General features: G+C 49.2%; 1 protein-coding gene across 6 annotated transcripts in view; it reads right to left on the reverse strand.

The window, feature by feature from the left end:
- Window positions 1–633: 633 nt before the first annotated feature.
- COL26A1 (collagen type XXVI alpha 1 chain) overlaps window positions 634–21,504 on the reverse strand; it is a 172,457-nt gene continuing 151,586 nt past the window's right edge. The window contains exons 8-14 of one of the 6 annotated variants that reach the window (XM_060258948.1): window positions 20,547–20,639; window positions 15,034–15,095; window positions 13,273–13,335; window positions 11,890–11,934; window positions 10,214–10,258; window positions 3,036–3,120; window positions 634–800 (exon numbers count right to left, since the gene is read on the reverse strand). In XM_060258948.1, the coding sequence (XP_060114931.1) occupies window positions 643–800; window positions 3,036–3,120; window positions 10,214–10,258; window positions 11,890–11,934; window positions 13,273–13,335; window positions 15,034–15,095; window positions 20,547–20,639 (551 nt within the window). In that variant the 3' untranslated portion in view covers window positions 634–642. The remainder of the gene's footprint in view (window positions 801–3,035; window positions 3,121–10,213; window positions 10,259–11,889; window positions 11,935–13,272; window positions 13,336–15,033; window positions 15,096–20,546; window positions 20,640–21,504) is intronic. The other 5 variants (XM_060258950.1, XM_060258949.1, XM_060258953.1 and 2 more) reach the window with 5 other exon arrangements.

A 21,504-nucleotide genomic window follows, 5' to 3' on the forward strand; every position in this document is an offset into this window, starting at 1 on the left:
GGTCTAATAAGCAAATGAGTTCCTGCTTTTCTCCATTAGACTCTCAACTTTTCTCATTCCATCCTCTTGGAGCTTGCTCAGTCCTCATCCAGCCACCTGGGGGTGGTCAATATAAAATATTTTCTTTTTTTTTACAGCGGACTTTACTTCTGAAGTGGTATGTTGTTTGCGGTGGCCAGGTTTTGCAGCTTTTGTGATTAGCACAAAAAATTCACTGTACTATCAATAATGATAACAGGGTTCCCAGCCCTGTACTGGCATGTGCCAGGTGATTTTTAAGGGTGGTGCCTGATGAGGGTAGAGGTTCAGGAGGAAGTGATGTCACTTCTAGGAATTTTTCTTAATCTCTATGGCAGAGACATAAAGAGTTAGAGAAATTCCTAGAGTGTCACTATAAACCCCATTTCCCACCCCCCTCATTTTTTCTCCGGCTTTTCGGATGATCTAGAGCAGGAGATTGAATGTAGAGGTAGAGGATCACCAGTGGCAAGCCTAAATGATAGAACTAGTAGGATATTATGGTAGACAGGCCAAAAGTTTCAGGGAAGCTGGAGAATGGTACTTATCCTCAACAAAGCTTTCGCTTGCATCCTACCAGCTGCCTGCAAAGAGAGGCAAGGGATCAGGCAACTTACTGGTATCCTATTTATTCCTGGTGCTCCTTCCTTTGGTCTCTTTGTCATCCAGCAGTGAAGAGAGGATCTGGTTTGCATGGTGTCGTTTGATTTTCACATTTGCTCGCAGCGGGGCGCCCAGGATCACATCTTGTCCTGAGCCTGGTTCAACGGAAGATAAAGAATCTGAAAACAAAGGAAAACCAGGGGAGGGGGTTGTTGTTTAAAAGAGAGACAGGGAAGGAGGAAGAAGAAGAGGAGGAATGGGAAATACAGACAGTTCAGGGGGCTCCGGTGGACAGAGAGATGGTTCAAGGCATTTTTGTAGGAAACTCTAAATGGCTTCCATCCCCACCCATAATTTTTTAAAAAGAAAAAAAATTGTGTCATTAAAGAAATCCCTGTTTAAGCTTTAATGGATTCATTGATAAAACATCTACAAGTAAAATAAGCATTTTGGAGCAGCAGCATATTTGGGTTTCAGACAGCATGTGTCACAGGAAATACCATCCTAGAAAAGGATGTGTGAGAGGTCACTGTAGGTCAAATCTCTAAACCCAAAACCAGGCCTTCCTTCAGTTGCTTAGTACAAAAAAATTAAATCCAGTGTGTAACTTCTTCCCTGTGTTGGACCCATCATGAGTTGATAGAGGTCCAAGTCTGTCGAAAAACTATGAAATCCTGGGCAGTTTTGGCAAGGTGACCTTGGAACTGGGTTGCCAGCTCTGGGTTGGGAAATACCTAGAAATGTTGGGGGTGGAGGGTGGGGTTTGAGCAGGGGCTGGACTTCAGTGGGATAGAATGCCATAGCAACCACCTTGCAAAGTGGCCATTTTCTCCAGGTGAACTGATCTCTGTCACCTGGAGAGCAGTTCGAATCCCTGGAGATTTCCAACCCCTCCTAAAAATTGACTACCCCACCTGGCATGAGTATTGCCATTCCCCAAAAATGATCAGTCTAGGCGGGGGTTTTTTTGTACCAGGAACACCTTTGCACATTAGGCCACATCCCCTGATGTAGTCAATCTTCCTGGAGCTTACAGTAGGCCCTGTACTAAGATACCTGTAAGCTCTTGGAGAATTGGCTACATCAAGGGTGTGCGGCTTAATATGCAAAGGAGTTCCTGCTACAAAAAAAGCCCTGAGTCTAGGAGTTACCGATACCACATCCAACAGTACCTCTGTCAACTCATAAAGGGTGTCCACTAGAGAACGAGGCAGCTGGTAGACAAAAAAGAATGCCTATCTGTCCTTAGTCCCTAAAGTAAGGAGCACACAGTTTATAGCTCAGTCTCTTTACTGCTTTGTAATACTACTTTTTGACCTCACAGGGTTGTTGTGAAGATTGTGAGATTATCAGATATTTAGCATGCTCTTATTCCTCCTGAAGATCGGGGCTTTTTTCTGGGAAAAGAGGTGCCAGAACTCTCAAGAGGGAAATGAAGGAGGAACACGTGGGTGCCCCTCATGAACTTTAAAACATTTTTTTTTGTGAATGTTGTTTCCACAAAGAGGTTCCAGAACTCTGTTCTGCCATGTTCCCCCAGAAAAAAAAGCCATCCTGAAGATCACCTCACTGTTAAAGATACAGCTGCAAAGATAAGAGTCACAAAAGTTGGAAATGAAAATGGGATGGTGGTGTAGGTTATCTGAGATACATTAAGGCATGACAGGATAAAAATACACAGATCAAAGTTAATCACAGGGCTGCTCAGAGCCCGAATCAGCTTTGCTTGCCTTGTAACAGAAACAACCTGAAAGTCCTACCACCTACAAAGCCACAATGTGTTTGTAGAAGTGCCATCAAATCTCAGCCAAATTTATGGTGATCTCAGAGAGACATTCAGAGGAGGTTTGCCATTGCCTGCCTCAGCACAGTGACTCTGGGCTTCCTTGGTGGCCACCAGTGTTCCCTCTAAGCTGAACAAAGTAGGAGTCAAGTGGCATGCACACACGAAAGCTTACATTCTGAATAAAACTTTGTTGGTCTTAAAGGTGCCACTTGACTCCTGCTTTGTTCTACTGCTTCAGACCAACACGGCTGCCCACCTGGATCCCTCTAAGCTGAGTTAGGGTGAGCTAGCTCACAGATTTTCAGCCTCCAGCTCACACATTTTTTGTCTCAACTCAGGAAGGATGACCCCAGAGCACACTCATTTACGCAGGAGCTCACAACTTTAATGCCAGTCGCTCACAAAGTAGAATTTTTGCTCACAAGACAATGCAACTTAGAGGGAACATCCAAGTACTAAAGAGGGCTGACCCTGCTTGTGAGATCTGATGAGATCAGGCTAGCATGGGCCATCCAGAGCAGGGCACAAAGTCCCAATACATTTCCCACAACGTGGTTTTATAGAACAGAATTCCAATGGCCCTATTCCAGGGGGAAACGTAAATCCTCTAGAAAGGCCCAACACTCACCATGAATTCCGATCATGTGCTCTAAAATTAACACCCTCTCAGCTAAAATCTTCAGCGCTTCTCGAAGCTGCTGGACTCCTTCACCCTACAACAGAGAGAGAAAGAGAGAGGGAACCGAAATATTTAAGCAGGCTCTCAAACTGTATCTGTTATTTACAAAAATTAATCTTGTTGTTAGGTAGTCACAATTTATTTAGATGTGTTGTATATGTGATCGGAATTGTGACTAATATATAGAGTTCTTGCCTGGCTCATTGGCGCCTGCTCCAATCCCTGCTGCCCTGCTCCAATCACGAGCCCCCTGCTGGTTTGAATGGTCCAATAGCATGCTAGCGCGGGAACCTTGAGTGTGTATATATAGTTGGCCCTGTTGGCGCAGTCTTCAGTCTTGGAGTGCAGCGCTATACTATGCTGTATCTAATAAAAGAGCTATGATCGCTACCACCTTGCCTCATCATTGCATGGAACCCACTATATTATAATATGTCTGTGTATTTAAGCATCTGAACTCTGGTTTTCTCTCCATCGGGGATTCAAAGCAAACAAAAAAATACGATTTGACAAACAATGTGTGTGTGTGTTGGGGGGGGGGCGATAAAATTCCAACATAGTTTCTCTGTCTTTTTTTCCCTTTTGAGGTTGAAAGTAGCCCAGGAGGGACTTGCTGCTGAAGAAATGGCTGGATTGATGAGTTAAGCCTTCCTTCCAGATCTCATGGTCCCACTCCAGATGCTCTCTTCCAGAGCTACTTGTTTGAGCCTCGCTTACCCCACTCTGGAGTCCCAACACTATTGAGTCTGGCCTTCAAAAAGAGCTTGGATGAATTTCATGGAGGGAAGGTTCTGTCTGTCATGGGTGCTGGGGACCCTGCAGAGGAAGTTGAGTCTGACGAGGAAACTGTGCCCCTGCCACCTGCACCAGTGCCCCTGCCTCCTGCTGGAGAAGATCCCAGCCCCCCTGCCTCGCCCTCTCGGGTGGCTCGTGTGCGTGACCGCCTCCGGCAGGACCTCAGGGATCGGAGGAGGGCGGCACGCTCACAAGCAAGACGCTCCCTGAGCCCTGAGTTCTGAGAGGATTCTGGCCCTCCTAAGAGCAAGGATGCTTGAGTTATGACAGGATCCTGGCTGCCTCCCTGAGCCAGCAATTAGCCCAAACGGGCAACAGCCAGCAGAGGGCTATATAGCTGTGGGCTTTGGGAGGAGGCTTTGTGGAAGCAACTAGTCATCTCCCTGACATCCTAGCATCCACTCCGGCTTGACTTTGGTTCCTGACTCCCTGACTTTGGCTTTTGACTTCTGGACTCCCTGACCTCGGCTTCTGGACCTCGGACCTGCGATACTTGTACACTGATTTGGATTTGGCGCCTCAGACCCTCCTGCTTACTGGCTACAGACCTCGGACTGCCTCTGGACTTTGCCTGACCCGGCCCCAGCCGTGACAGATTGCTTCCACCAGACAAACACCCACTCCACAGGATGGATGCTGAAGCAAGTGAAACCACAGAACTACTGGCTGCGCTCCAAGCCCAGGTACAGCAGCTAACACAGGCAGTAGTGCACTTGCAGCAACAACCTGCGGCCAGTGCTCCAGCCAAGTGCCCAGTTTCCCCACCTGACAGATTTGGGGGTGCCGTGGAAGAATTTCCTGCCTTCCTAGCACAGTGTCGGCTGTACTTTGAACTGAGAGCACGGGACTTCCTCAATGACAAGACAAAGGTGTGTTTTATCATCAGTCTGTTAAAGGGGCAGGCGGCCAAATGGGCCACACCCTTGCTGGTCGCATCCTCTCCCCTACTAACTAATTACCAAGGGTTTGAGGCCCACCTGTCTGCTGCTTTCTCTAGCCCAGTCCAAGCAGCCACAGCCAACCGGAAGATCAGGGCACTGAAACAAGGCAAATCCTCGGTGGCTCAGTATGCCACCGAATTCAAGCTCCTGGCCCAAGACTTGGCGTGGAATGAGGCTGCCCAGATGGACCAGTTTACCGAGGGGTTGGCAGAGGAGGTCCTGGATGAACTGGCCAGGGTGGAGCCACCACCCACGCTTCAACAACTTATCACCCTCTGCCTCCGCATCGATGGCCGCCTGGAAAGTCGCCGCCAAGTCAAGACCAGAGGGCGCCAGCTCCCTGCGCCGTGCCACTTGGCTCCTCGCCCATCCTCAGCTCGTACCAGCGCCGAGGACGAGCCTATGCGGCTTGGAGCTGCTCGACCCTGCCTGACCCCAGAGGAAAAGGCCAGACGCCGCACACAGAATCTGTGCCTCTACTGCGGCACGGCAGGCCACTATGCCTCTGGCTGCCTTGCTAAGCATCAGATACCTGGGCCTTCACCGCCACCGCCGCCAAAAGGGCAGCCCCAGGCGTAAGTGGACCCCCCAGCCTGGGGCGACTAGCTGGGTCCTCCGAACAGCGGGCTGATACCCCGGGCCCGTTCCTGCTACCAGTCAAACTCCGTCTGCCTGACGAACGCTGGCTGTTCGTGTATGCCATGCTGGACTCGGGAGCAGCCCACTGTTTTATAGATGCCGCCTTTGTAAAACAGCACCAGATCCCGGTGCAGACAAAAGAGACTCCGTCGCTGGTGGAGGCTATTGACGGGCGCCTCCTCCGTTCTGGGCCTGTCACCCAGGAGACCTGTCCCATCACCTTCCACGTCCAGCAGCACCAAGAACAGCTGCAGTTTAGTGTCGCCCGCATGCCTCGCTTCCCACTGATTCTGGGCCTTTCCTGGCTGAAGCTGCACAACCCCATCGTGGACTGGGCCCAGCAGGAACTACGTTTCCAAGACCCATGCCCCCATCTGACTCCTCCCACCACTCTGGCAGCTGGCATCCCGAGTGGTGGTCCTCAGCTCCCTCAGAAGTATGCGGATTTCGCCGATGTCTTCGAAGAGACGGGAGCGGATCAGCTTCCCCCTCACCGGCCCTATGACTGTGCCATTGACTTGGTACCTGGGGCACCACTCCCGGTGGGGCGTCTGTACCCAATGTCGGAGCCTGAGTTGGCCGCTCTGCGAGACTTCCTAGATAAGAACCTGAAACGCGGCTTCATCCGACCCTCAACCTCTCCCCTGTCTGCTCCAGTCCTCTTCGTGAAGAAGAAAAGTGGGGAGCTCCGGCTGTGCAATGATTACCGGGCCCTGAACAAGATCACCATCCGCGACCGGTACCCTCTACCACTGATCCCTGAACTCTTGGATCGCTTAAAGGGGGCCCAAATCTATACTAAGCTGGACCTCCGTGGAGCGTACAATTTGGTGCGCATACGGCCTGGAGACGAATGGAAGACCGCATTTGGGACCCGGTACGGGCAGTACGAGCACCTGGTGATGCCCTTCGGATTGACCAACGCCCCCGCTGTCCTCCAGAGGTTCATGAACGACATATTCCGGGACCTGCTCGACCGCTTCGCAATCATATATCTAGATGACATCCTAATTTACTCCCGCAATCCTGCCCAGCACGCCGAGCACGTCCGCCAGGTCCTGCAGCGCCTACGAACCCATGGCCTCTACGCCAAGCTGGAGAAGTGCGACTTCGACCTGCGCTCTGTCGAGTTCCTCGGTCACATTGTGTCCCCGCAAGGGATCCTCATGGACCCGAAAAAAGTAGAAGCGGTCCTGACCTGGCAGGCTCCTCAGAATCGCAAAGACCTGCAGCGATTCCTTGGTTTTGCCAACTACTATCGGCAATTCATCCCGGCCTATGCCTCCCTGACAACACCCCTGACTCAACTACTCCGCCCCAAAGAACCCTTCTGCTGGTCCCCAGAGGCCGATAACGCCTTCTCCACCCTGAAGACCCGTTTTGCCACCGGGCCACTCCTGAGATACCCTGACCCCCAGCTTCCCTTTACGGTGGAAGCTGATGCCTCCAACGTGGCCCTGGGAGCAGTGCTGTCCCAGCGCGAGGAGCCGTCTCAGCCACTCCAGCCCTGCGCCTATTACTCGCGCCAGCTCACGGCTGCGGAAAGGAACTATACCATCTGGGAGAGGGAGTTGCTCGCGATCAAGGCGGCTTTTGAGGTTTGGAGGCACTACCTCGAAGGGGCTCGCCACCCTGTTCAAGTGCTCACTGACCACCGGAACCTAGAGCACCTCCAGACCACCCGCCGTCTCAACCAGCGCCAGATCTGGTGGTCCCTATTCTTCTCTCGCTTTGACTTCCGGATTTCCTACATCCCCCATACCCAGAACCGGAAAGCAGACGCGCTGTCCCGGAAACCGGAATATGCCCCTGCTTCAACTGAGGCCGCGCCCACTGCTCGCATCCTGCCGCCCTCAGTATTTGCAGCCACCTCCACTTCACCCACACTCGTGGAGGACATTCGTGCTAGCCAGGCCAACGATCCCTGGGTCCAGCAACACCTCCAGGCACTCCAAGACGACTCAGCAGGCGAGTTCACGACTCGAGGCGGTCTCTTGCTACACCGCGAACGCCTCTATGTGCCGCCCGGGCCCTTGCGGGCAGAAGTGCTACGCCTGACTCATGACTCGTTACCCGCCGGGCACTTTGGACAGCATAAGACCACCCACTTGCTGACGCGAGAATTTTGGTGGCCACGAGTGCGCTCCGATGTTGCCCGCTATGTCAGCTCCTGTGATGTCTGTCGGCGGGCCAAAGACGTCCCGGCCAAACCCTCGGGGTTGTTACAGCCCTTGCCCGCACCCTCAGGACCCTGGGACACCATCTCGATGGACTTCATTACAGAACTCCCACGATCCAAAGGTCAGACTTGCATCTTGGTGGTCGTCGACCTATTTACCAAGATGGCCCACTTCATTCCGTGTCCGAAACTTCCCACAGCTCAGGAGACAGCCCAGCTCTACCTGCAACACATCTTTCGTCTGCACGGACTCCCAGCCCACCTGATCTCAGACCGGGGCCCCCAGTTCTCCTCTTGGTTCTGGCAAGCCCTCCATTCCAGCCTGGGTACTCGAGTGCACCTGTCCTCAGCCTACCACCCACAGACTGATGGTCAGACAGAGCGCACCAATGCCACGCTAGAGCAATATCTCCGCTGTTACACCTGCTACCAGCAGGACGACTGGACCAGTCTGTTGCCTCTAGCGGAGTTTGCATACAACAACGCGGTCCACTCGTCCACCCAAATGACCCCGTTTGCTGCAACCTACGGGTACCACCCTCGGTTCTTCCCGGCGATCCTGCCACCCACGAATGTCCCCGCCGTCGAGGCCTACCTGCAAGAACTCCGCGCCAGCCAAGACTTGCTCCGGGAGCAGCTACAGCGGGCCAAGGAAGCCTATAAACTGGCTGCGGACCGGAAGAGGCAGGAAGGCCCCCCAATCCAGCCAGGGGATCAGGTGTGGCTCTCAACTCGCTACCTGCGCCGGCCTGGTCGGTCTCACAAGCTGGATGCGCGGTTCATTGGACCCTACCCCGTCAGGGACCAAATAAACCCCGTCGCCTTCAGGCTCCAGTTGCCACCCCACCTCCGCATTCACCCTGTGGTCCATCGCTCCCTCCTTGTTCCAGCTGCACCCCCTGACCCAGCTCGGCCTCCTTGCCCACCGCCGCCACCACCGGTGTTGGTGGATGACGAGGAAGAATATGAGGTGCGCCAGATCCTGGACTCCCGGTACCATCGTGGAGGCCTCCAATACCTGGTGGACTGGGAGGGATATGGCCCAGAAGACCGGTCTTGGGAGCCCGAGGACAATCTTCATGCCCCGGACTTGGTGCACCGGTTCCACAACGACCACCCCGACCTTCCAGGTCCCTCGACGGAGGGGGGCCCTGGGGGGGGGGATAGTGTCATGGGTGCTGGGGACCCTGCAGAGGAAGTTGAGTCTGACGAGGAAACTGTGCCCCTGCCACCTGCACCAGTGCCCCTGCCTCCTGCTGGAGAAGATCCCAGCCCCCCTGCCTCGCCCTCTCGGGTGGCTCGTGTGCGTGACCGCCTCCGGCAGGACCTCAGGGATCGGAGGAGGGCGGCACGCTCACAAGCAAGACGCTCCCTGAGCCCTGAGTTCTGAGAGGATTCTGGCCCTCCTAAGAGCAAGGATGCTTGAGTTATGACAGGATCCTGGCTGCCTCCCTGAGCCAGCAATTAGCCCAAACGGGCAACAGCCAGCAGAGGGCTATATAGCTGTGGGCTTTGGGAGGAGGCTTTGTGGAAGCAACTAGTCATCTCCCTGACATCCTAGCATCCACTCCGGCTTGACTTTGGTTCCTGACTCCCTGACTTTGGCTTTTGACTTCTGGACTCCCTGACCTCGGCTTCTGGACCTCGGACCTGCGATACTTGTACCCTGATTTGGATTTGGCGCCTCAGACCCTCCTGCTTACTGGCTACAGACCTCGGACTGCCTCTGGACTTTGCCTGACCCGGCCCCAGCCGTGACACTGTCCACGGCAATTAGCTGTGATAGCTAAACAGAGACCGATTTCGCACTCACCTTATGCCGCTGTCTTCTCAGCACGGCTTCCTTCCGATATCATACTATCTGCCCCGGCCAGTTTCTGCTTGCTGCGCAAAAACGCTGAAGCCCCCATAGCAGATAGTGTGAAATCGGAAGTAAGCTGCACTGAGAAGAGGGACATGAGAGTGGCATAAGGTGAGTGAGAAATCGGTCAGAGGCTCCATGCATAGCAGCAAAATACATTGGCTTACCAGATGCTGGGGAGGGGCTTGTGAACTTTCTCAAGGCATTCAGCTGGCAACTTTTTGGAAACAGAATGCTAAATCTTTGGTCTGATCCAGCAATAGGGTTGCCAGGTCCATCCTGGCAACTGGCAGGGGATGGGGAAAGACTTACCAAGAGTGGGAGGGAGGCCAAGCCAATGTTGCAGTGAGGTGTTTAAATCATTTCCACTGCGACCCAGAAGTGATGCCATCTTGCCGCAATGTCAGGGCTCCTCTCTGGTATTTGGGCAAAACTCTATGGCAAATTTGGCTTCTACTATAGAGTTTTTCCCGAAATACCAGAGCATCACCCCAATGTGATTACATCACTTCCTGCTTGTGACAACACATCACTGCAATGTTGGCTGGGCCTTGCTCTTTTTTTGGGCCAATCCCACTCCCCCGCTGGCCAGTTGATTGGCCCTGCCTCCACTGGGGGAGTCCGGCAACCCTATCTGGCAATGTAATTCTCATGTTGTTATGCTGGGGGAGTGAGAACATAATCAACACCACCGAGTTGGCTGAATCCTTACATCAGCACCTTTGTCTCCTTCTTCACCTTTCTTGCCAGGGTCACCCTATAAACAAAATAAACAGAATGTAGATTTTATTGCTCTATTTAGATTTCATTTTCCCCAGATGGCTTTCCTGAATGGGGAGGTGCTTATTTGGGGAACCATCTACCAACAACTTACTCCAAAATAATTCTATTGACTAACATTTGGAGTAAAGGACTGCCACTCTGGCATGGAGGCTTCTGCCAGTTTAATTATATTTGCCTCCCCGTCCCTGATGTAATGTTGGGTAAAGTCCCGTATTAACTATCTGTGTTATCTTTCCATCAACATTCAATAATGTTTTCTCGAAGAAGGATCTCCATTTTAATCATGCCAGTGGCCAAGCCCACTCACAAAGCAGCCACACAAAATCTCTCCTCAGAGAACTGTCTGGGATGTTTCTTAATAAAGGGAGAGAGAAAGAGAGGGAGTCATGGAAAGTTCTAGAAGATTCTAGTGAAGCAAGCCATGGTGCAGGGTAAACAGTGTCTCCTGCACAATAATTGGCCATTGCAGACTTTAAAAATTGGAGGGGGAAGGAAGGAAGGAAGGAAGGAAGGAAGGAAGGAAGGAAGGAAGGAAGGAAGGAAGGAAGGAAGGAAGGAAGGAAGGAAGGAAGGAAGGAAGATATTGTCTGGTTACTATTGTGATAATAACACAGAGGAAGATGTTGTTGAGAGTTACATTTGGGAAAGAAAGAATCATGGTTTGGACTACTATAGTATAGTGGTTAGAGTGCCAGATTAGAATCTGGGAGACCAAAGTTTGAATCCCTACTGACTTTGGGCCACTCACTCTCTCTCAGCCTGAACCAGTGTTCCCTGTAAGCTGAGTTAGCACGACTTAATTCACAGATTTTTTTAGCCTCCAGCTCACACATTTTTGTCTTAGGTCAGGAAGGATGGCCCCAAAGCAAACTAATTTATGCAATAGCCAAATTGCTCGCTCACAACTTTAATGCCAGTAGAATTATTGCTCACAAGACTCCACAGCTTAGAGGGAGCCCAGGGTTGCTGTTGCCATAATCACTACAGCTGTAGCTCAATCAATATCCTTGCACTGCGATACTAATTCAGGGGCTCTTCGACATCATGCCATTGGGGGCTCTTTTGACCACTGTGTGGCACCAGTCTCCGTGTTTCAGGAAAATGGGCAAGGAGCTTGCCTGGGCAGGGCTTGTGGTTGATAGTTGGCTCTTGCCTGGAAACAGCCACCAGCAGAGGACTGGAGAAGCCCTGAGACCACCTGAGGTGCAGGCCTTGTGCCAAAGTCAATGCGGTTCTTTGGGGTGTCTATGAAAGTGACTCTCTGTGAGCCGCATGGTGAGTACCTTTGTCCTAAAATATAAACAGTGATTCTGGATGGGGGGCATATGCCCTCCTAAGGGGGCAATCCACAAATATTGAGGCAAATGAGGGGCATTTGGGATTTTAAGGATTCCCTTCTCCCTGCTCGCAGTGGCTGCCAACAGCCAGCCCGGGGAGAGTTGTTTTATGCTGCTCACCCTGCCATGAGGATTTAAAAAAAAAACAGATCCTCAATTTCTCCTCCAGGCCCCTTTAAAAAGCAGCACACACAGCAAGCAGGAACAAAATTTAACATTTATGAGCTGGCTAATGGCCAGCAGGCACAGACACGAGTGTATCACTTACAGGAAAGCCCTTAACGCCTCTTTCTCCAGTCAGCCCTGCTGGCCCCTGTTAGGAGTAAAATGAGTCTCATTAGGATGGATTAATTGGGATTTTCTGAGAAAGGAATTTGGGTAATGGAGAAAGTTATCGTCTCCATATCCTTATTTTTAAAAAAAACACCCTCTTCCTTTCAAGTAGAAAACTAACCAAGTCCGTCTCCTTGATAGACTAGATTTCTAAGAGCAAGGGATCCATGTGGGCCCCCATTTGCAATTGAAAGCAAAACAGCCCGGATGAGGGTTTGCTTCGTCAGTGACAGACAGGCCATCCAGACTCCATGATTAACAGAGCCAGTGTGGTGTTGCTGTTAGAGGCTTAAGGTAGGATCTGGAAGACCCAAGTTCGAATCCTCACTTTGCCATGGAAGTACACTGGGGGACCTTGGGCCATTCGCTCTCTAAGCCTAACCTCCATCACAGGGGTGCTGTTGTGTGGACAACACAGAGGAAGGAAGAATGATGTGGGAAGCTGCTTTTAGCCCTATTCGAGGAGAAAAGCAGGGCATAAATATCTAACTAAATATGCTATAATATATATTCAGTCTGTCATGACTGGCACAGCTCTTTGAAAAAAAAATCTCTGAAGCAGCAATGACAATGTGCTTATCTGTATTTTCTCAGATACAGCTAGTTCTAACAGAGATTAATTATAGGTTTTGCACAAATGCATGTAATGGAACCCCCAACATTACCTTTCTATTAAAAGGAAACAACCTGGGAGGGGGAGAATTTGAGTAGAGAAGCGAAGCGGCAGAAGGAAAATGGTGATCCACCCTTTCCCTGCCTGCTATTTTTTGGTTCCAAGGCGCCCCTTTCCAAATACTTCTCCCTTACTGCTTCTCTGCTCAAACCTGCCCCCCCCCCAAAGCCACTGTTATTTTAAGAAATATAAACCAGGACTTGGCTGTGTGCATTCCCATGAAATGTGCATTCAGGTCTACATTGGCTCCCGTAAAGAAGTTCTGCTTGACTTTTGCCAACAGCCCAGTTGCATATCACCTTCCATCTCCCTTTCCCGGAAAACAGATGTTTTAGACAGGAGGAAAAGGGGTGGGGAGAGAGTGTGATAAAGTGAGAAGGGGTGGAGCAGAGGGCTGTCATCAGCGGTGGAATTCTAGCAGGAGCTCCTTTGCATAATAGGCCACACACCCCTGTTGTAGCCAATCCTCCAAGAACTTGCAAAAAGAACCTTGTAAGCTCTTGGAGGATTGGCTACGTCAGGGTGTGTGGCCTAATATGCACAGGAGCTCCTGCTAGAATTCCACCCCGGTCATATCTATGAGGGAAAATTCCACCCCTGGCTGTCATACTGACGATGGGGTGCCTAGGGAGAGGACACACTCACTCTTTCTCCTCTGTCTCCTTTGGAGCCTTTTGATCCAGGCTGTCCTGCTGACCCTGGCACGCCCTTGGAAAGAAACGGAAGGGAAACAGAATGCCATCAGTACATATTTGGTAAATGTATCTTGAATCTCAGAGCAGGCTATTATAGAAACTGATTATTTTAAACTATGAAAGACTGGGAATCAATTCCAGGGCCGGATTAAACCCTAGAAGTCAAAATCTTGGGGGTGCCCTTGCAAATTATCTCAGAGTTGGAGCAGCCGCCTTGCTGCCTGTGGCCCCTGCTGCAGCTTGCAGACACCTTCTCAAAAGCCTCTTTGACAAAGCTGTGGGGGAGAGGCAGAGAGAGGCAAACTTGGCGATGATACCAGCATCAGCCACACCAGGCAAGTCAACCAAAGAGCAGCTCAGTTGCTGGCTGGGAGAGCTGCAAGTAGGGGGGAAACTGAGGGGAGAAGCCGGCCTGGACCCCCTAAAGGCATGGGGGCCCATAGGCCAGCTTCTACTTGGCCTAATTGTTAATCCAGCCCTTCTTGGTTTTTTGTCCACTGGACAGCCTGGGGGAGCCCAACCTACTTCAGCCTCAGAGCCAACATTCCTGGTTCAGCTTTGGAGTTCGCATATGATCCAACCAGTACACAAAGGGGTATCTAGACAGGGGTATCAAACATAAGGCCTGGTGGCTGGAACCGGCCCATCCAGGGCTTTTATGCAGCCCATGAGCAACTAGGACAAGGGAGGCAACAGGAGACTGCTTGTCGGGAGTGGGGGCAGCCACTTCGATTGTGCCTTTAGGTTGCCAGAACCAGCTCATCTGCAGCAGTTATACACAGTGGGAGCATCTGCCCAGTGCTGCACCGCTGGCTCTCCAGTCAGCTCATATAGGTTTTCTCTGCACCCTCCTCCCAGCCCATGGGGCCTTACAGTGCAAATGCAACAACTCAGAGGTTACCAGCTGCTGTCCTTTATACGGTTTATATCTCTGGTACCTGGCATTACGTTTGATGGTACACATGGCCTGGCCCAACATTTATGCCAGATCTGGCCCTCATAGACCAACACTCTGGTCTTAGGGTTGCCAAGTCCAATTCCAGAAATATCTGGGGACTTTGGGGGTAGAGCCAGGAGACTTTGGGGTGGGGCCAGGAGCAAAGCTGTGACAAGCATAATTGAACTCCAAAGGGAGTTCTGGTCATCATATTTAGAGGGACTGTGCTCCTTTTAAATGCCTTCCCTCCACTGGAAATAATGAAGGATCGGGTCACCTTCTTTTGGGGTTCACAGAATTGGACACCCTGGTCCAATCTTTTTGAAACTTGGAGGGTGTTTTGAAGAGAGGCACTGGATGATGTGCTGCAAATTTGGTGCCTCTCTCTAAAAAAACAGCCCCTCCCAGAGCCCCAGATACCTGCAGATCAATTCACCATCACCACAATCAGTCTCCATAGGGAATAATCGAGTGCCAATCAGACATTTCCCTCCCCCCAACCCCAGCTAATGACCGTGAAGTGGGGGGGGAGGGCCTCCAAGCCAGGGGATCCCCTGCCCCTACCTGGGGTAGGACTGCCAAGCCCCCAGTGCGGGCAGGAGTTCCCCCGTGGGACCAGAGAATGCAGGGGACGTGGCAGCCCTAACCTGGTGATTTGCAACCCTATCTGGTCTAGAGGACAGAAAGTAATCAAGATGGAAGGACGTGTGACCCTATTCCTCCCTCATCCTTTCATTCATTCCCTTTCCATAAAATTATAACTGACTTTCATACCGGTAGCCCGGGGGCACCCACAGATCCTGGTTCTCCTTTGGGGCCCAATGATCCTGGAGGCCCTGGAAGATAAAAGGCCATATCATCCGTGGAGAGATTGAAGAGAGATTTCAGAAAGAGGAGGACATTTCACAGGCTGATTTAAAACTTTTTTTAGGAATACAGTGACTCAGACATAGGTTAACAAGGACAAGACATGTTGAAACTGGTGAGGCGAGCCTTGGTCATGCCATTGTAACAAACATGTCCACTCAAACCCAAGTCTTCTCCCTTAGTATCTTCTAAATTCTTAGGCTTAAACAGATTTCTTCTTCCTTCCTTTAACTGACTCTCAGCTGCTCTCAATATTACGGCCCTCTTGAAGCATGCTCAGTCTTCAATAAGCCAGTTTTCCAGTCTTTTCTTCTGATTAATTTGTAGGTTTGTGTTTTCTTCTAAATATGGGGCATTCCTCAGCTACAAAGAGACCTCTCCATTTTGTTTGTGGGTTACTTTGTGTGACTTTCAGCATCTGTACAGGGACCAGCCGGGTTACTATTAGTTAAAAGTTTTTTGTTTTGTTTTTTTTAAATGAAAAACATTTTTACACACTGGGAAAAGAAAAGGGAAAAAAGCATATCACAGGATAAACTGATGCAAATGTGGAGAAAGACTATACGGATCTAACAGATTTTTGAAAAAGAAAAATAAAGAGTGCTGGATTTGTCTCATTGAGAAATGTCATCATTAGTTTTCTAAATAGCCATAAAGGTTTATTTGCACATTCTGCCATGGTAGGTGTAACTCCCCCACCTCCGTACCATGTATAGTAAATGTTATTAAATGCAGAACTGCATGATTTTTTTCAAAACAGAGGCACACCATTTAACAAAATAGCCTCTGGGCATAAGGGAAGTTGAGCTCTAGACCCTTTTTCATACATTCCACTTATACAAAAAAGAGTGGTTTTATTTTGTATTTTCAATTTTACCCTACAACTCAGCAGAACTGCAAAAAAGCAGCTTTAGAAGCAGCCCACTGTAAAAAACCAAATCACAAAATGCATTTCACAGTCCCCAGAAAAAACAGTAAAACTATCAGCATTAAAAGCCATTAAAAATCACAGAACTCACCCACCCTCAAAGACTGGTTTCAGAGAGTCTGGAACCACTTACTTATGGACAAAATTTCATGGTACAAGTTTCAAAATGGTACAAGTGAATGGTACAAGTTTCAAAATAACTCATAGTATGTATTGTATTTTTATTTTTATTATTATTATTTGGTTATATTGTATGTGATTAATGTTGTGAGTAATTGTTTAAGGGAAAAAATATTGAAAAACCTAATAAAATGTGTTATAATTTTTTTTTTTTTTTTTTTTTAAAAACCCATTCTTTAAAGCTCAGAATTGAAAGACTGATGATTGTCACCCCCAGGTCCAAACATAAATAGAAACTCTCTTAGTTAAATGGAAATGAGTCTCTCCACCATGATCACCACCACCACCACCACCACTATATCTCCAGGTTTTTCATTTTTCCTGGCTCTTCTCACAACATCAAGTTTCCACATAAAGATGAAACTGGGGAGACTGGGATTTATTTTATTTTATTTATTTAATCAGATTTATATCCCACCCGCCCTTGACAGGTCCCTGACGGGATGCAGAAGAAGCCCAGGAAGAAAGGTCCCACCCTCAAAGGAAGGAGAAGGGAGAGAAAGAGGCAGCCTGCCTGCTCTGCCTGGCCCCACCCCTCCAAAGGAAGAAGGGAGGGAGAGGGGGACCACCTGACAAGTGGGCCTTCTCTTTCCAAACCCCAGACATGGCTTCAGAGGGGAGCTTACCCTGTGTGGGCCTTGAGCATGTGGGAAGATCTGGGAGCAGTGCCTGAGGAGAGAAGAGTCACCCATGGTGCTCTAGACATTTCTCCAATCTGTTTTGTTTTTACCATAGAGACTGGGAGAAATTCCTAGAGTGATACCATCAACATCATCCCTATATTTATTTCTCCCATCTCTAAAATAATCAAGGACAGGTGGCTGAGGGCAGGACAGGGAAATTGTCCACCAAGCAAGTGGCAACCCTAGTCATATGTGTACCAATGGGCTGCACATAAGTTTCCCCAGTGAGGCAGAGAGCCCCTGGACTGGGTACAGATCAGGAAAAGGGGGAGGAGGTTAAACCTCCTCTCCTCACATGTCATGGTACTAATCTGAATTGGTCCACAAGACTCTCAGAATCTAAATGCCAATAAGAAACTCTCAGAGTACATCTATTTGACAGGACCAGGGCTTTTTTTGTAGAAGGAACTCCTTCACATATTAGGCCGCACATCCCTGATGTAGCCAATCCTCCAAGAGTTTACAGGGCTCTTAGTACAAGGCCTACTGTATGCTCCATGAGGATTGGCTACATCAGGGGTGTGTGGCCTAATATGCAAAGAAGTTCCTGCTACAAAAAAAGCCCTGGACAGGACTGAGGACAAACCTGAGGGCAGATGTGGGCACAGTATATCGTCTAGTGAAGTCTGGAGTTTGGATTTGAACTCAGGTTTCCTCCAGCCATGACAACACTGGCTCTTGAATGGTAAAACAAAAAAGCTGGCAACCCTGGACCAGTCTGTCATCTTCCTTTAAAAACAAAACAAAAGAACCTCGGGCAAATTCATTTTAAAGAGCTCTTCCCGGCGTGGTGTATCTCCATGCCTGACAGAACTGGAGCATTCATTCGAACAGCTCCACTCGTTAATGCTTCATTGTTCGGAAGTTGCCTCCTAATAGCTTTATCCCACTTGAGGAGGGGTGGCGGGGTGGGAAATACAATTTCTTCCAGATGCTTCCTATTAATTACACTCACAGTACTTTGGGGAGGGGGGGAGAGGAGATATAGTCTCATTCTGAATGGTGTTTTAATTGTTTCAGGAGAGGACCCCATGAGTGTCAGGCACCCATCAGGGCTATCGAAGGTGCCTCCATAATTAACAGTGCCCTGGTGTATCAACGGCAGGCCTATGAGAAACAAAAGGCTAAATGGAGGCATGCAGGAAGAAGAGCAGAGAGCCTCTTGCAGCCATGACGGGAGGTCACCTCAGAGTGCCTCTCAGGCGGACGAGCCACTTAAAGACATTTTGTTTGATCTGTAAAATCAGCATTAGAAGTGGGAGGCAGAGACACATCTGAATTGGCAGAATTTGGTTTCTCACCTTAGGGCAGGACAAAGCTACCTTTCCGTTCCTATATCTTGAGGTACTCCTTCCCATGATTCTCGCTTCTCCAGCTGCCTCACCCTTAGCCAACCAAACATCAGCAGTTCTCTCAAGTGACTCCAGCTCTTCTCTTTTACTTCTCTTTTCACCTGGGACAGCATCCTCAAACACCAGTGTTGATGCCACCTTTGTCCCTTCCTTCAAATTCCTTCTCCAAAGTCACTATTTCTCTGAAGGCCTGACAGAAACAAATCCCTTTTCTAAGCACATGCGCAGGTGGAATGGATGCAGATTATTTCCGTTTGATCTCTGTCTCCTTCTCCTTTTCTCTTTTGTGTCCCTTTTTAAAAACTGTGAATTCCTCAGGCACATTTCACTGAGTAAAGAGCCAGGCACATTTGATGGTACGTAATTACTCACTGAGAGATCTAGAGCAAACACCAGTCTAGAGATCTTTTCTTAAAGGAGAAATGTTGGTGAAGGAATGGCCCAAAATAAAGAAATAAATTAAATACATTTTCCTACTGTGAGCTAGGTTAAGACTTGGGGGGGGGGGGTCAGTTGGAGAGGGGACAAGGCAGCTAAGAAGAGAACACAATAGAGGTTTTTAAAACCTGTGAATTGTTTACAATGGAGCCAGTGTGGCATACCAGTTTGAGGGTCAGGGCAGGACTTAGGAGCCCTAGGTTCAAATCCAGGCTCAGGGGATTGACCTATACTGATTCACCTACACACATACCCAAAACAAATCATCTCTTAGCCTAACAGCAACCTCCTGACCCCACAGGCTCTCACCCATTCTTGCAGTAAGAGAATGGGGGGCAGGGGCCGGTAACATCATGATGCGGCAACATCACATCCCAGTCCACAATAGCGCATCTGGAAGTGATGTCACCACATCACTTCTGCTCCCACACTCCACCACCAAATCTCCTGAGATTGCCAAGTACAGGCCCGGCAACCCTGATTAGTTTGTATTTTACTGCTCTAAGGTTGATTGTTGTTCAGTCACACAGTCAAGTCTGACTCTTTGGACCCCACGGACCAAGTCATGACAGGCCCTCCTGTCTTCCACCATCCTCCAAAGTCTGCTTCAAATTCATCAGTAACGCTGTCCAGCCATCTCATATTCCGCCGTACCCTTCTTCTTTTGCCTTCTCCAGTTTAGTGTAGTGTTTAAGTGTGCAGATTCTTATCTGGGAGAACCGGGTTTGATTCCCCATTCTTCCACTTGCACCTGCTGGAATGGCCTTGGGTCAGCCATAGCTCTGGCAGAGGTTGTCCTTGCAAGGGCAGCTGCTGTGAGAGTCCTCTCAGCCCCACCCACCTCACAGGGTGTCTGTTGTGGGGGAGGAAGATAAAGGAGATTGTGAGCCACTCTGAGATTCGGAGTGGAGGGCGGGATATCAATCCAATATCTTCTTCTTCTGTCTTTCCCAGAATCAGGGTCTTCTCCAGTGAGTGCTCCCTTTGGTGGCCAAAGTATTTGAGCTTCAGCATCTGACCTTCCAGGGAACAGTCAGGGCTGATTTCCCTTAGGACTGACTGATTTGATCTTCTTGCAGTTCAAGGGACTCTCAAGAGTCTTCTCCAGCACTTATTCAAAAGCATCTATTCTTCTGTTCTCGGCCTTCCTTATGGTCCAACTCTCACAGCCATACATTACCACTGGAAATACCATCACTTTAACTATATGGACTTTTGTTGGCAGGGTGATGTCTCTACTTTTTATTATACTGCCCAGGTTCACCATAGCTGTCCTCCCAAGGAGCAAACGTCTTTTAATTTCGTGGCTACAGTCACAATCTGCAGTTATCTTGGATCCCAAGAATGTGAAGTCTGTCACTACTTCCATGTCTCTTCCTTCTATTTGCCAAGGAGTGATGGGGCTGGATGATCTTAATTCTTTTGATGTTGAGTTTCAAGCCTACTTTTGTGCTCTCCTCTTTCACCCTCGGCAAGCGGGTGGTAGCTAAGCTGACCTGAAGCAACAGAAAGAGGTTTGAGTCCAGTGGCACTTTTAAGATCAACAAAGTTTAATTCTGGGTCTAAGCTTTCATATGCATGTAGCGGAAGAAGCATGCATGCACACAAAAGCTTATCCCTAGAATTAAACTTTGTTGGTCTTAAAGGTGCCACTAGACTCAGACTTCATTCTACTGCTCTGTTGGTGTTGGTATTGCTTTAACTGTGTAATAATCCCCTTGAGACTCAATGAGAAAAGCAGACTATAAGTGAAGTCAATAAATACAGACAGACACACACTCACAACCGCCAAAGAGCCATTGAGAGGCGGGCTGTATGCCTCCTTTGCCTCATTATTACCTGGGGGTCCAACAGGGCCTGGAGCACCCCGTGGCCCGGGCAAACCAGCCAGGACAGTATCAATGACAGTGGATGCTAGCTGAGGTTCTCCATCTGTATGGGACAGAAAAAGGAGAATGTTACCAAAGATGCTTGAAGTCAGCTGATCAAATCACAATTGTTTTGTGCAATGTGGCATGTTGGGTAGCCATTTATTGGGAGGAGATAAGTACAGTCAGGGCTTTTTTGGTAGAAAAAGCCCAGCAGGAACTCATTTGCATATTAGGCCATACCCCCTGATGTCACTATTGTTTCACATAGGGCTTTTTTGTAGAAAAAGTCCAGCAGGGATTTATTTACATATTAGGCCACACCCCCAGACACCAAGCCAGCCGGAACTGTGTTCCTTTGCATTCCTGCTCAAAAAAAGCCCTGAGTACAGCCATAAAAACTTCTTCGGACAGACCTGAGCAGGAAAAAATGCCCGTTTTTCTAGTTCAGTATTTCTTTTACAACACCATTTCCCCCCTTGAAGGCAGCAATTTCCAAGTGTGAGCATGTTTTAACATTGAGGTGACCAAAGTACAATAGCTTCAAGGTTAGTCATTTTAGTTTCTAGAGCAAGGGTGGCCAAACTTGCTTAACATGAGAGCCACATAGAATAAATATAAGATGTTTGAGAGCCACAACAAAGGAAGGAAGGCAAATAGATGAGGGGAAGGAGGGAAAGAAAGCAACTTTAAATGCATTCTTCAGGTCGCTGACTAGGTTGGCTTGGAGAAGAGATATAAAGAGAGAACTGCCTTCTCTAAGCTGGCCAGTGGGGCAGTAGGGGCTTCAAGAGCCACACAATACGTGTGAAAGAGCCACATGTGGCTCCCAAGCCACAGTTTGGCCAACCTTGTTTTAGAGGGAGTTCAAGCTTTCTACAGAGAAGTACTGAATCAAGGGACAAAGCTGTAGCCTATCAAAGAACAGT

Source organism: Heteronotia binoei, chromosome 18, assembly GCF_032191835.1.
Source record: "Heteronotia binoei isolate CCM8104 ecotype False Entrance Well chromosome 18, APGP_CSIRO_Hbin_v1, whole genome shotgun sequence".
NCBI classification, from domain to species: domain Eukaryota; kingdom Metazoa; phylum Chordata; class Lepidosauria; order Squamata; family Gekkonidae; genus Heteronotia; species Heteronotia binoei.